The 16,470-nt window shown below is 40.2% G+C and overlaps 1 protein-coding gene across 2 annotated transcripts in view; it reads right to left on the bottom strand.

Annotated features, from left to right (window-relative positions):
- Positions 1–7,204, bottom strand: part of Cd247 (CD247 molecule) — a 79,235-nt gene extending 72,031 nt beyond the window's left edge. For both annotated transcript variants that reach the window (XM_013021856.1, XM_013021855.1), the window contains exon 1: positions 7,000–7,204. In XM_013021856.1, coding sequence (XP_012877310.1) covers positions 7,000–7,195 — 196 coding nt within the window. In that variant the 5' untranslated portion in view covers positions 7,196–7,204. The remainder of the gene's footprint in view (positions 1–6,999) is intronic.
- Between the last annotated feature and the right edge of the window lie 9,266 nt (positions 7,205–16,470).

Raw genomic sequence — 16,470 nt, forward strand, 5'->3', positions numbered from 1 at the left:
CTTTTTTCTTTTTGCTTATGTGGTGCTGAGGAATCGAACCCAGGGCCTCATGCATGCAAGGCAAGCGCTCTACCACTGAGCCACCTTCCCAGCCCAGAAGACATATTTTTTTTTGCAAAAAAAGCTGTTTATTATTACAATTCATAATGTCACATAAATCTACAGACTCCAACTATTGTTTTTTGGGGGAGAGGGGAACAAATAACTATAATGGGTTACTAGTTTTTTTACAAATGCATTAAAGGATCATGCAATGCTGCCTACATTAGACACACTCCTGGGACACAAGTCTGCACATTCCTTTGCAACAGGTCCTGTGATGGCAGAACCTTTCATCCCCCCTTTATTGTTTACCATGACACCTGCATTAGCTTCAAAATAAAGAACACACCATCTTTTCTCCCGTATGACTGTCATTGTCGAATTACCACTACCTGATATACATTCCAGAAGACATATTTTTAACAAACAGATTTATTATAGACAGTTGTTCAGGCCCAACCCTCTCAAATATGTTTTTTTATTTTATTTATTACAACATATTAGGCAGAGTTGGTGGAATTGTGTACCTGCACATATAAGAATAAGTTTCAACTTCCTCAAGTAAAGCTCTAAAATATATACATTTATCAAGAATAAAATGGAAAGCATGAGTTAAACAAGTTTTGGAGAAATATAAGTTCAGAGAAAAAGAATTCTTTACTAATGACCCAGTAGTCATATGCAGCAGAGAAAAAAGTATGATAGCACATTTATATATTCAGCATCAAAAATATTATTTAGTACTTCAAATATTGAAAGGAACATAGGATTAATTGCTTCCACAAGGGAAGACCTTAAAAGTCTGCTGTAGAATTCAGTCATTAGACATATCCATGCATAGCCATGAAGAAGAATCTCATAGAGTAGCCAAGGAGAGCATTTGAGAGTGTATATGTGACCTAAGGAGAGAAATATGCTTCAGGCTTCTTCCTATTCTTGAGCAACATCATCAAATGTCTAGGAATCATTGTCCTCACTTATAAAAAAAAAAAAAAGAATTCTACTATTTTTTTCTGCTACTTGCCGTGATGGCCGTGAGAGTCAGAAAGCACTCTGCAAATAGAAAGAGCATTGCGGTGTGGGCAGAATCCTACCTGTCCTTTGTCTAATTCTTTCTATTTATTTTCCACTTATTATCCTCCTGATCCTGAAAATCTATTGCTAACAGACAAGCAAAGTGAGCACTGGAAATTCCTAACATTTCCACCACTACAGTGTGGCTGTTTCAAGAAGCGATTTTCTCCCTCACCAATATAGTCCTCCAAAAAATATACAATTGGTTTCTAAGAAATATTACACTTCACCCATAGATTTTTTTTTTACCAGGGCCTCTCCCCCAGGCCCAAGCTAAAATGTTTAAAATCTATGATAAGATAGTAGACCAGATGAATAGAAGCATTTAAAGTGGCAGAGAAGAACGAACTTACTATTCCAAATTCTGAGAGTCAGTATCAGCAAGGTGAAGGTGGGAGGAAGGTAGAGGGCTAGATAATTTGATATTAAAACCTAGTAAGTTCACCACCACAGATCATTTATTTTGTTGCTGAGAGGGATATTCAATCTTCTTGTCGTTTTTCATCTCACAGATGAGAAGACTAAAGACCAGATATTTCTGTCCAAGTTTACAGGTAATTGAGTGACTGAGAAAGAAAAAGAAAGCATGCTTGTCTAGTGCTTGTGCTTTACTGTGTAGAGAAATGCCATTTTCCTATTCTGAAGATTGGGAAACTGAGGTACACAAGATAATACAATGGCTTTCCAAGCACCTGTGTTGCACAGGCACTTCTGAATGGTAGCTCTACTCCACAATGCCCTGCATTTAGGTACTACTGCCGCCATCTTACAAAAGCAGATGAGCCTCTGAGGGGCAACGCAGCACCCGGCAATGGCCATGGATAAGCCCTTCTACCTGCTTCGCCTCTTGTCTTTCTCAACATATAGCCTGTCCCAGAGAAGACCCACACACTGGCAGATGCTCAGAGAATCAGAAAATCACTTTCTTTCCTCAATAGCATTACTTTTAATAGGAATTTGGAGTGGTGTGAAATACTCCTGTGAAATGCTCATTTACATTAATCCATTCTTTCAATTGTCAGCGCTGGATTTGCCCAAGGAATTAATGAGAGCTCTATATGTAAAGATTTTTCTGTATAATTAACTGTTACGATAGGCACTAGAAATAGTATAAATGTTCAAGAATAAGGAAATAGTGAAGAAAACAGGGTGCATATACTCTGTAAAGTTTATATAGCAATTGAAATAATCATGAAGGTGAAACATGTAAAGCAATGCTTAAAATATTAAGAAGAAAAGCATATGAAACTTTTTATGATTAAAATGGAAAAAAATATGAATGCCCTAGCAAAAATGTTGGAATGGAACATAAAGAAGCACATATTAAGTCATTGGGCTGGCTTGTTATGGATTCTTTAAAAAATTAACAAATTATTTTATAATATTTTTATTAAAATATCTCAAATTAAGAGAGTATAAAAGTAAGAGCTGCCTGGACTCTTTATTTAGTAATCTAGATCCAATTTGACTATCATGGCTAGATAGATATCTTGCTAACCATACATATTTTATTTCTACATTTCAAGGCAGTTAGGTGATTGCATACTGTGGTTTCTGCTATAATACACACTTTTCTTTTTTGGCATCTTTTATTAGTTTATTAATTAGTTAGTGAACAATTTCTAATGGTGACTTCTTATTTTCTCCTTTTCCCTAATCAGAGAAATTTTATGTTTGAGATATAATGTTAGCTCAATTATGTGAAATTATCTTTTTGCAGTTCTAAAAGGAACAAATAGTGGAATTTCATGTGGTTAAGCAAAAAAATTTAATAATGGCAGGCTTTCATCTTAAGCTGACCTCACCAATCACTTTGAACCATTTATTCACCTTTGTCAGTTTAATTCCTAATTATTGTTTAGTTTTCTTTTTTTCCAAATACATTGTTTAATATTGCTATCTAGAAGTAAGGTTCAAATAATGCCAATACAGTAGACCCAAAAATTATACAGAAATATCTACATTTCCTTCATTCACCCCTCTTTTAATTCATGCACCAAGAATTTATTGATATTTATTGTGCAGTGATTCTCTTCTAGGTACAGATCTAAACTTAAAGAAACATCTGAGAGCAAGACAGACACATCCTTTTTCTCAGAGATCTACGTTGGTTTTTAGACTGAGACATGACTAGTGCAGATAGTGACTAAAAGTAGTTTAATTAATTGGTCAAATGATTTTAATTATTTTTAACTATATTGACTGAATGTTCAAGTAGATTAAATTTACAATCCTTTTAATGTGAATAAGAACTAGCTTTAGCTTAAACAATATTAAAAAATCTATTTTGAGCTCTTTCTGGAATTTATATTTTCAGTTAATGTAAGACACACACACACACACACACAAAGATTCCCGAAATGCATGTCTGGGTTCCCTTTGGAGACTCATTTCTTCCAAATAAAATGTAAGACATAGTGCTGGGTATCTTTATAGCCAATAAAAATTAAATCTGATTTAAAAAATAATACAAAAGCAGCCAGGCTCTTGTGGCCTATGCCTATAATAATCCTAGTTATTCAGGAGGCTCAGCTTTGATGATCACACTTCAATGCCAGGAAAGTCCATGAGACTCTTACCTCCAATTAACCACCAAAAAGCCAGAAGTGAAGCTGTGGCTCAAGTGGTAGAATGCTAACCCTGAGCAAAAAAAGCAAAGGGACAGTGAGTGCGCAGGCTCTTAGTTCAAGCCCCTGAACCAGCACACAAAAAAAGGCAAACAAACAAATAAACTCCAAAGACCATAAAAGCAAAAAATAAAAGGAATCAGAAGTGAATATTGTAGCGTGCACTCACAGTACCTAAGGTAGAGCATCCTAGAACTTTCTGCATGTGTTTGTCAGCATCTTGCTGGTTTCTAGACCAGCAAGTCTCAGAAGGGCCACAGTAGGAGAATCAAGCAGCATGTTAGAAATGCAGAGCAAGGCTGCTAGAGGTTGAAAATAAACCAGTGTGAAAACACCACTTATTAAAAACCTTGTACCTGCATAATTTAAAAGCATCTCCTTCACCTCTCTATTTTCCAGCATTTTCAACAAAGATTTAGTGTTTGTGTCTTTAAAACTTCTCAGTCTTAATCTGGAAGGCCACACTGATCAAGGACCAATAAGTATGTTTTGTTTCTAGTTTTCTCCCCGCTTCACTATTATACATTTTATTTTTTCCAGGCATATTTTCACTTTGGGGGAATACTCACCCACACGAGACTCAAAAAAATTATAATGGTCGATGTAATGTTTATCCTATGTCCATTCCAAGCTTTGAACCTCAGTCTCCATTGGGCCCACCACTGGGATCAGGCCTGTGTTTTCTGGGTTGGGTGGGTGTGCTCAGAACTTAGAACAGGGATGAACTAGATATTAGCCGATAGAGGAAATAGCCATTGCTACTTTATAACATAATCAAGAGAAAACTGAGAATCCTAGCCATGAGTTTTTATCTCCTCTTCTAGTTTTACAAAAATTCAGTTCAAGATGTACTAATAGTAATATTGAATTCAACATCCACTTATTGTTTGTATAAGATATATACATCTGTATCTATATTGTCATCTATCATCTATCTTTCTATCTACACACACATACATACACACACACACCCTTACCTGTGGCACATTACATTCTCTTTCTATCCTCACATCTCTACAAAGGAAGTAATACTCTCCTTACTAGAGAGGCAAGACATCTAAGGACCAGAGAGGTTCAGTAATTTGTCCAAGGTTGCATATCTAGCAAGTGTCTTCCAAAATGCATAACTTAATGACAGAGAAACCTTTTCTTATGTAGAAAGGACAAAGACCATGCTGACCACTAGGTGCACAGGGAATTAGAGACACTAAGGGTTCACAGGCTAAAGTATTCTTGCCACTAGCTATGTTATCTTTGTTTATTCCAGCCCCATGAAGAAGAAACCACCTTGGCAGACATATAAGCTAACTAAGGCCATCACTGGTGTTGATCCCAAGTATCTCGGCTTTTCCAAAGAAAATAGGAAAGACCTATGTTTTTTTTTAAGTTAATATAAGAAAAAAACAACAGAAAATGGAGATGACCTTGACGGCTGTTCTGTGGACAGTCTTTGCCCAGCAGACAGGAAGACGGCTCCTTTCAGGTAGGTGGGCACATGGGTCTCCCATCTTAGAGGCCCCTCAAGTCTTTCCCCTTGCCTTATTTCACTTTGTTTTGTGTTAGGACAGTTTTTAAACTTTTGCCTATTAGCTTTATCTAAAATTTTAAAAAAGAAAAATTCTCATCGCCACAGAAGCCACACATGGCACAAAGAAGTACAAAGTCCAGTGGACCTGAAGTTCTGCCCCATACTGTGGAAACAGGCATGTTTCTCCTGTCCTCTGTGTGGGGTTTTGTTTCATGGACTGCACTTGGCAGCCATTACCACTCCAGCAGCCACTCCTCTTGCTTTGCCTCTACTGCAACCCCACAGCCTGATGCAAACGGACCAGTGAGGAACTGCAAGAAAACACCCACGTTTAAATGAGGTCCCTCAGGCAATCTCCCAAGCCTGAGGTCCGGGGCTATTGCTCCCAAGGTCTCCATAAAACCCTGAATCCCAGGCTGTGAGGGATCTTTGTCCCCTGCCCAGGAGTATAGCCAGCCTACTTTGCACTCACTCTGGTCCCCTGACCCCACAGCACCATTCATAGTGTGACTCATACCCACCAAGGCCTTTCTGAGAAGAGAGCTACAAGCTTATAGAAAACCCCACGATTACCAAACCCATGGAACCACCAAGAGAGGTGCTAGCCCAGGGCTCTGCATATTCCTTATCAGGAACAACCTCCTGGCAGGAAGAGAAATGTGTTAATGGCCTAGCTGAGCTGTAAGGTAGAGCTTGAAAGATTGTTCATGGCTGCTTTTCTTATTTCTTTAGCTTCAAATACATCTCATCTCTTGTGATGCAAAAGCGTCATAACACCAGTGCATTCTGTGTTCCTTTTACTTATTCACCTCTCCAGAGTCTGGTTAGAAAGCCTGGTGGAAGCTAACCCATGTAGAAAAGCCAAGCCTCCATGAACTGGAACGAGGTGTAGAGCAAGTTCTCTTCTGGGGTGGTTATTGTTTGTGGTGGTGACTTGACTCTTCTCATGGGTTTCCTACATTCGATTAGCATCTCTGCCTTTCTGCTCAGTAGCAGAGCCGCCTATGGCAAGGGATAATGGGTGAGTTGTTGAGCCAAGGATGGGTGTGTCATAGGGTAGCCCTTTGCCATGGCTCAGGGGCAGCCATGACAGGCTAAGCCAAGACATTAGACCCTATGGGCCAGAAGGTGGTAAAACGAGTGCTTTGCGGAAGGCTGCAAACGTGGTACTTCCTCTTCAAGTCACTTCCCTCCCTCCTCAACCCTACTTAGTCACTGTCCTGGCAGTGTTTCAGGCCAAGGAGGCCCCAGGCTAGAACCAGCAAAACATTCTTTGTTGACAAAGGAGAAAGGAAAGGATCAGAGTGATGGTGATAGTGAGAGGGTGGAGGAAGACCTAGCAACTGGAAAAATGTCACACAAAATACAGCCTAACTGACATATTCTGATCCAGCTTCTGTTAAGCACTCTGCTTCTCCATGCTTGCCTGCCTCCGTTGCTCTTTTCCTTCCTTTCTCCTGACCTTCCTTATGAAGGACTGCCCCTCTTCCTTTATCACTGGAAAATGTATACGTGGGTGCTCATGCTGTCAAACGGCTAGTTTTGAATCCATGCCCAGCTTGGCTGTCACAAAGCAGATTCCTGCATTAGGCCAGATTCCTCCTTGCCAAGTAGCCAATATTTGGGAAGGATAGAACTCAAAGGAGATACCAGCTCCTCCACATCTCCTCACTACCTCTGAATGATCTTTGCAACACTCCTCAGCCCCAAAAGAGACATCAGACTTACCTGTACTGGAGAACTGTGTCTGCATTATGGCCACCAGAACAAGTATCTTCCACTTCATCTTGTCCTTCTCCCAGGACTGTGCCAAGATGCCGAAGCCAAGACAACTATGGATAGGACAATGGAGAAGAAAGGAGGCTGTGAAGGAGTCTCTGCTGGCTTTGTTCTGATGCTGCCTCTCCAGGAAGTGGAGGACCATGGGCCTTTGAGAAAGCACCTTCTAAGAGCACTGAGAAACTTGCACTCCCCCTTTTGGTTCCTAGGCAGGAAGCTCTGAAGGTTTGAGGGTTTAGGGCGTGAGTGTATGTCTCCAATGATCTGAACCTTATTTTTCTCTCATTTGATCATTATGTCCCTCTCTTTGTTTTTCTTGTTGAAATCTTGCCTAATATTTCCCCATTTCTTATTTTGATCAACACAGTCAGTTCCCAGGCAAATGCAAGTTTTCAATGCTAAGAACAATTTTCTTAGACCCTCAAATAGTTTTTGGAAATTGACAAAAATGATAGAGGTCTGAATTCAGTCAGGCTAAATCCTTGGAATGCAGTGACATCTTCACCTACCACCTACTTGTTGTGTGGCCTTGTGTAAGTCATTCAACAGATTAAGATGCATTCTGCTCATAAACTGATTTATTAAATGGCAATCCATTTGCACAGCTACTTAAATATAATAAAAATGTAATATTAAAATACAAACTATCAAAAAGTGAAAAGATAATCCACAGAATGAAAATAAAATATTTGTTGGTAAGAAATGTACTTGTTTGGGCTGGGAAGGTGGCTCAGTGGTAGAGCACTTGCCTTGCATGCATAAGGCCCTGGGTTTGATTCCTCAGCACCACATAATCAAAAAGAAAAAAGCCAGAAGTGGCGCTGTGGCTCAAGTGGTAGAGCGTTAGCCTTGAGCTGAAGAGCTGAGGGACAGCGCCCAGGCCGAGTTCAGGCCCCACGACCAGACCAAAAAAAAAAAAAAAAAGAAATGTACTTGTCATCTTGCCCATGTAATTGTAACCCCTCTCTACGGTATTTTCACAATAAAAAAGTAAATTAATTTAAAAAATATTTGCAAATTATATGGTAAAGGCCTGATAAAATCTGGTATTCAGAATACATAAATAACTTATTTTACTTAAAAACAATAGCCAAAGATTTAAATAGACTGTTCTCCAAAGAAGAGATACAAATGGCCAATAAGAATATAACAAGATGTCCAGCATCATTAGTTATTAGGAAAATGCACTCAGAACCACAGTAGATACTGCTTCACACTCACTAGGAGGGCTCTAATAATACCAATAATAATAAAAACAGTGTTGGTAGGATGTGAAGAAACTGAAGCATTCATACATGGCTGGTGGAATTGGACAGCTCCTCAAAAAGTTAAACAGAGTTACCACGTGACCCAGCCATTCAATTACTGAATATGTATCCTAAAATCTGAAAACATATGTTCACACAATTAACAACCAAAAGAAACCAGAAGTGGAGCTGTGGTTCAAGTGGTAAGAATGCTAGCCTTGAGCACTCACTCAGGCCCTGAGTTCAAACCCCAAGATTGGCACACAATACACACTCACACACACACACACACACACACACACACACTATGCTAAGTAAAGGAAAAGGTCACATAGTGTAAAACTTCATTTATATAAAAGATTTAGAGTAGGCAAATGCATACATTAGTGCTTGCCAGGGACTAGGTAGAACAGGCAATTGGAGTAATTACTAATAGGTATGAGCTTTCCTTTGGAGATAATATAAATATTCTAGAATTAGATGATCGTGTACAACATAGTAATATACTGAAGTGTGTGTGTTTGCTTGTTTGTTTGTGAGAGCATCTAGCCATGTAGCCCAGGCTAGCCTAGAAATAACTGTGTAGTCCAACTGGGCCTCAAACTCAAGACCTTTCTACTTTAGCCTCTCAGGTGCTGAAATTACAGAAATACACTACTATACCCTCCTGAAGTGTAAACTATAAAGTGGTATAGTGGCTCATAACTGTAATCCCAGCTACTTAGTAGGTGGACAGGATGACTATAATTTGAGGTAAGCCTAGGGGAAAATGTTAGTCAACTAATAAGCCAGGAATGGTGGTGTACACCTGTGGCCTCCGCCTATAAGAGGGTATAAGTAGGAGAATCATGGTCTGAGGCCAGCCCCAGGCAAAAACTAGAAATTCTAGCTGAAAAAATAATTAAAGGAGAAAGGGGCTAGGAGTATGTCTTAAGTAGTAGAGCACCTGCCTAGCAACTAAAAGCCCCTGGGTTCAATTCCATTACTACCTCCCCAATGGTGAATTTTATAATACCTAAATTATATCTCAATACAAAAAGAATGCTAAAGTAACGAATAGCCAGGAAAGTTCTATGAAAAAAAGAGTGTGAAATGCCTCTGAGACATATTGCATATAACAAAACAATGAACTTAACACATAGTACTAATTGTGTTATGGATTTGCACACATATGGCCCATTTGTTTTAGATAAAAGTGTAAGAAAAATAATAGGGAATTATATGTTTTTCAATAGATAGTGAGGATCCAGTGGATTATCTGGGTGGAAAAACATGGATCTTATTTTACCACATATACAAAAATTAGCTAAAATGGTTCACCAAACTAAATGTAGACTCTAAAACTGTAATATTTCTGAAATAAAACATAGGAGAAAAGTCTCTGTGATAGAAGACAAAAAGCACAAACCATACAAGAAAGAAACTGATCATCTGGACTTCACAGAAATTAAAGATATATCCAAAAAATATAAAAGTAAGTTGCAGATGAGGATAAATTATTTGAAAACACACACATATATATCAGAGGATCTATATCTGGAATATAAAAAGAACTCTTTAAACTCAGTAGTGTATTCAAGAAGAAAATATGCACAGATTTGACTAGACAATTCTGAAAAGAAGATAAATGAATGGCCAATAAGCACATTAAAAGATGTTAACCATCATTAGTAATCAAGGAAAAACAAATTATAACCACACTGAGACACCATTATAGACCAGTTGATACAGATAAAATTGTACAACTGGTCATCACAAGTGCTGCCCAGCAAGACTAATCAAAAACTAACCTAACTGAGCCTTATGTGGGTTACAAATCCACTGACATGTGAATTCATGAGTGATGGTAAGGATGTACAATGGTACAACCACTTTGGAAAAACAGTTTGATAGTCAAAAAATTAAGCATCCGCTAGGTGTCAGTGGATCATGACTGTAATCCTGGCTAATCAGAGGCTGAGATCTGAGGATGATGGTTCTAAACCATCCCAGGCAGGGAAGTGTGTAAGATTCTTATCTCCAATTAACCACCAAAAAGCTGGAAGTGGAACTGTGGCTCAAATGATAGAGCACTAATGTTGAGCAAAAAAAGCACAAGGACGGCACCTAGGCCCCAAGAAAAAGCCCTAGGACTAGTGCACGTGTGTGCACGCGCGTATACACAAACACACACACACACACACACACACACACACACACACTAAACACCCACTGTATGATCCAGCCATTCCACTCTTAGGTATCTACCCAAAAGGAAAGAAACTATATAATGTAGTACATGAAATTTATAGCCGCTTTATTTGTTGTTCAACAAATGAATAGATAAAAATGGTACATTTTAATAGGGAATAAGAAATAATAGGGAGGTCGGTGATGATAGTGGGCTGAAATTCAACTTGTATTTTAAAAAAATCACCAAATCTATTTGAAAATAAATCAGTATATGTTCTGTTGAAATTGGGGCTTTCAGATCTCTCCTTTTCAACTACATTTCTGAATGCAGAAAACCAGCGGTTTTGACAGCCCTTTGTACTTCAGAATATTATTATTTTTTGGTCCATCAGTATTAACTATTGGGATACTACTGGTTTTGTAATTTTTTTTCCTATGGGACAACAGTACATATGTAGAGGTACAGTTCATTGGATTTTTTGTTTATTTATTTCATCCCAGTTTGATTTATTTTAATGGTTGATATTTAAGTTGTCAAACAGTAGACATTGTTTTATTTATACTTCAGCTTAAAGTTATGTTATGTGGATGTAAATATAGATTTGGTGTTTTGCAAAAAAAAAAAAGAAATAATAGGGAATCACTACTGGTAAGCACAGCATCTTGACTCTCAAAATCATTATACCTCTTGAAAGAAGGAGACAAAAAGTATACATAGGGAATGATTCCATTTATGTAAAATTCTGTGGTAAAATTTAAGCTTGTAACAAATCTAAATTTGTGACAAATCTCAAAGTGAAATTATAAACTAAGAGGAAGAATTCACAGCACTTCAAGAAACAGCTTGTTTCTTTAATAAATAAAGAGCATTTAAACATTACTCAGTTACAACAAATGCCTTCTTTTTAAAAAAAATCTTAAAAATTTACAGAGCATTTGCACATTGCTGCTTTGGGAATCCAGTCTCCATGTAGAAAAGCCCGAATTAGCCCACATGTGGCCCAGTGAACACTACCAGCTTCCAGGCAAGCAAAGCCATCTTAGATCATCCAGCCCAGCTGAACCACCAGAAGACCACAGCCACCGAGTGACCACAGGCTATAGACTTAGCCAAACAGAGCACAGGCTAAGTTACAAATCCATTGAATCATGAAGAATAAAAATGGTTATTTCAAAACTATTAAGTTTGGGACCGGACGTTGGTGGCTCACACCTGTAATCCTAGCTACTCAGGAGGCTGAGATATGAGAACTGTGATTCAAAGCCAGCCCCGGCAGGAAAGTCCACAAGTCTCTTATCTCCAATAAACCACTCAGAAAACCGGAAGTGGCACTGTGGCTCAAGTGGTAGAGTACTGGCCTTGAGCTGAAGAGCTGAAGGATAGAGCCCAGGCCCAGGGTTCAAGCCCCACAACCAACCAAAACAGAACAAAACTATTATGTTTGGGGTGGTTATGAAACACCGATGGATAACTAACACAGTCACTATCCTTTATCCATCTCAGAAAATGTGCTCATTGGTTCACCTTGGGTCACATGTCCCCACATAGATTAACTATTGCTTCCAGTAGAACAGGTAAGTTTAATAGCCTTCACAGAAACAATCATTGATTTCTGGGCATATAGACAGTAATAAGTGTGGTTAGTGTTTTATAACTGTTCTTATAGCCTTGTCATGAGTGTGCAGTGGGACTGGGTGGGCACTTTAAGAGGTCACAGTGGGGACAGAACTGAGAGATCAGATAGAGCATGAAGATCAGCAGCCAGGAGCGCCTCAGGTGAGTACTTCCTATGAGATGTCCAGCATCTCTTACCCTCCTTTTGAGGGGAAAGGGGGGGGGGAGTTTCAACCTCATTTCTCTTGGAAGGGATCCCATCTCCCCTAAGTCTTGATCTAGTACTTTGAGTGGGGTTTATACCACCATGGATTCCAGCTGTGGGCACAGGTCCCTACATCAGCCAATCACAGCATCCTAGTCTCTGCTGTCTAGGAAGATGGATTTCAGAAGGGCCCATAGAACCCTCTGCAAGATTCTTGCCAAACTTCCAGGAAAAGTAACACTATCCATCTTTCCATGAAGACAGGTAGCCATGGGGGAAAATGGAGGTGGGGGGGGGCGGGCGGGTAGGGAAAGGGACTTCACCTGGAGACCAGAAAAATCAAGTTGCTGCTTTGTCCCCTCCACTTCCTTTGGGATGCAAGACACAAGGAATGCCCTTTATGCTTGATAGTTCAACAGAATTTAGTCAGCAAACTTGGTCTATGACTAGATGAGCCATGCTCTGCTCTGAGAAGCAGCAGGCTTTTCAGGAAAGATGCATGTCTGCTCTTCCTGTATGCCTTGTACCTGACGGTCCCTCCCAGGCTCTGCCTTTCCCTCTAATTCTTCTGTGACAGTTTAGTTCCAGGAAGCAGGGATAGAGCAGGAAGCCTTGCAGGAAGCCCTGGTTTCTGATCACTGGAGACAGAAGCACAAGAGGGAAGACTGGCTTCTGTCCCTGTGGTTCACTCCACCCCAAGGCTCCTCTCTGGGGAGACTTGAGAACCCAGGCTTCTTTCCACCATCATCAGCTGACCCTTCGGGACTGGAAAGCGCTATAAAGGCAAGCACAAACTGCTCCTCTTGCCAAGCCCTTCCCTGAGGAGTCACCACCGGCAGGAAGTAGAGCCAAACTCCTCAGCGGGCTTCAGCTTCTCAGCCTCATCTCTGTCCACCAGAGATGAGGTGACTCCCAGCCTTGTTTCATGAGAATCCTTCTACTTGAAAGCTTTTACTTTCCTACACACCAAAAACTCATTTTCTAGCCTGACTCAAAGACTCCTCCACTGGGAAACCTCACCCACTATGCCAAGCCCAGCCAGGCCACACTGGTCGTACCCATTCAGTGCCCCTTCCCGCTGTCTGCAACCCAGATGTGCCACACCTGCCTTGGCTCTCTGCTTCATGATGGAACTCCAAGCTCTTCATATGAACTCACATTTATTTATTGATTAATTGATTGGTTGGTCAGTTGTGAGGCTTGAACTCTGGGCCTGGGCGCTGTCCCTCAGCTCTTCAGCTCAAGGTGAGCACTCTACCACTTGAGCCGCGGTGCTACTTCTGGTTTTCTGGTGATTTATTGGAGACAAGAGTTTCACAGACTTTCCTGCCTGGGCTGGCTTTGAACTGTGATCCTTATATCTCAGCCTCCTGAGTCGCTAGGATTATAGATGTGAACCACCAGCGGCCCAGCACATTTAATTTCTAATGTAAAGTATCTAGTATATAGACGGTACTTAACAGGAGAGTGCACACGCCCTCCCCCCTCACTCTCTCCTCACCCCCTCACCATTCCTGACCCTCACAGAAGGTCAATCTCTGGAATTAGAAGCCACATTAGGCGACTTGAGTGTCTAGAATTTAATGCAGTGCCTGGCACATAGACATTCACTCAGAATTTAGAGAATGAATGGAGGGCATCATCTCCACTATTGCTAGAGATGAGTGAAGGACAGGGACCGGTAGATTGAGGTTTAGTGTCTGTCCCAGATGGTACTTGCTATCTAAGATGCTGAATTTGGTCCAAGCAAGACTCCCTGCCACTTTTTCCACACAGCCCTACCTTTTACAGTTCTTTCTTATGTGGCCAAAGCTGAGGGAGGGGGCAGAGCCTAAAGGGGCTCATGCTGGCTGGGGCTAGAGGATGAGGAAACAGTTATCAATAGCTGCCAGACTTTATCCAAGCTGAATTTGTCTGTCCTTCAATGTGACTCATGACAGCCGAAACAATGGAATTTCAATGGAGCTGAGAAAGGTTTCTTATCCCCGAAACACCCTCATTTACCCCCTCCACTCACAGTACCTTGAAATACATACTTGGAAAGCCATTCTTTCATTGTATCGTACATTTCTCTATTTCACACTTCTGCAACCAGCTGGAAGGAAAATCAGCATGGAAAAGTCTCCTCTAAGTCAGGCCCACCTAGGTAATCTTTCCCTTTTGCCAGGTAACTCAACAGAAGCACAAAAGCACTAACTTTTCTAGTCACAAGTTTTTTCATAGTCAGGACTATTCAGGCCATGTGTGTTGAGGTTTGGAAATCTTGGGACCATTTCTTCTGATTCCCCCTGAAAACCAGACAAGCCTAAGGTGTTGGCTTCTTTCTCATTAAGTGGAGAAAGTTTGATCAGGAATGAAGCCAGTACAGAGGCAAGCAAAGCAAATTCAGGTGGAACATTTACTACATCCACTAAGAACCTGATCCATGCCAGACCCAAAGGTCACCCCATGGACTTTCCCATTTCATGAGCTGTTCTTAATGAGCTGTTCTTAATCCATATGGCTTTGAACATGTAACTTGCACTTGAAATAGTCTTAAGTATTACACATGCTGAGAAATTATAGTCATTGAAGACATGTTTGCAATAGCACAACTGGCTTGGGCCCACCTTGCTGGGAACTTTAACTAATGTGTCCTTCTTCTCAAAAGATTAATTGTTCTAAAGAAAATTAAGCCACAGAGTTTTATTTTTCAGTGAGATGTTAAAGGAATAACAGCATGTCAAATAACCAAATGCAGCACAAAAATAAGTGAAAATAAAAGAATGTACAAAGATACCAAAGAAGAAAAATAGTGAAAGATGGACTAGTAATATTGCTGCTAATGGCCCAACACTTACCACCGGAAAAAGAGTTTTCCTATTACTAGCCTGGTCCCATTTCCATGACAATTTTTTTTGTCATTTTGATATTCTGGATGACTCAGTGAGGCCATCACCACTAGTTTTCAGTTTCTACTTTACAGTTAAGGAAACTAAAAAATATGTCCAAGAGCATAAGGTTGGCAACTCACAGAATCAATAGTGTCAGTATCGAAATGAACTCCGGGAAATGGAAACAAAGGTTTTTACTTTGTTGTTGTTTTTGTTTTGTTCTGTTTTGTCTCCTTTGTTCATGTATCTGTCTTTGGGAGGGTAGAGGGGGACATATAAATGGAGGGACAAAGGGTGAACAAATGTAGCAGTGATACTCACTAGAGACTATGTTGAAAATGAACTATACAACTTGTGAGTGGGGATGGGAGGGAAAAACTGAGAGAGAGGAAAGGGGTGACATTGTTCAAAAAGATATATGCTCATGATCTGACTTTTGTACATTATCTTTATAATAACAAGAAAAATTAAAAATACTGTCACTCATATCTGGTTGCTGGTCCATGGTAATAGAAGAATATGAGCTTTAGAACAGGCAGAACCCCCTCCCCCCAAAAAAAGAACAGGCAGACCCAAGTTCAAGTTCCAACCTTCACAAACTGGCTTTATGATTTTGAAAATAAGTATCTGAACTCCTCTTGGCTAACAATGCCGACTTGATTGCATCATTGGAGGAACAAATACATGATATATGTCACTTGCTATATACAGAGGTATTGGCAAGTGCTGGCTCCCTTGCACATCACTAAGGGAAGGTGACAATCATCAACCATTATCACTGCAATCTAAAAAGGAACACGAGAAAGTTGTGAGATGAGTGGTGGCTCTGAGTGAAAATCTTCTAGGACTGATGGGATCTTGGAATAAGAGTGTGGTCCTCATCTCTGTAGGAGGGAGGAACAGATGCTGGAGAGTGTGGGCAAGCCCCCCTACAGGGAAGGAGCCCCACATCTCAGACTAGAACCTGTGTGCTTCCTCTTTTTAATCTTTCTAGAGCACTAAGTCAGAACTCAGCATGTCTGTCTCATGTTTGTGATGACCAGATCGTTTAGCTTCCATGATGACTTCAGTCTTAGAAGCCTTATAAAGTCCGCTCTGAGGTACCTAAGCCAACACAAAGTCATCTTGTGAAATGATAATTCCAGGCCTCAGACCTCAGGGCATCTGAGAGAGAGGATATTCTTGACAGCTCCTCAACTGTTTTGTGCCTTTTCTTTTCTTATTTTTTTAATCTCCAGCTCTGATTCTTCCAAAGGATCTTCCACTCAGTGTGTTGCAACAGAGAGTTGTATTTATGGGAACACAGAA

This window comes from Dipodomys ordii, unplaced genomic scaffold, assembly GCF_000151885.1.
Source record: "Dipodomys ordii isolate 6190 unplaced genomic scaffold, Dord_2.0 Scaffold57, whole genome shotgun sequence".
Lineage (NCBI taxonomy): Eukaryota > Metazoa > Chordata > Mammalia > Rodentia > Heteromyidae > Dipodomys > Dipodomys ordii.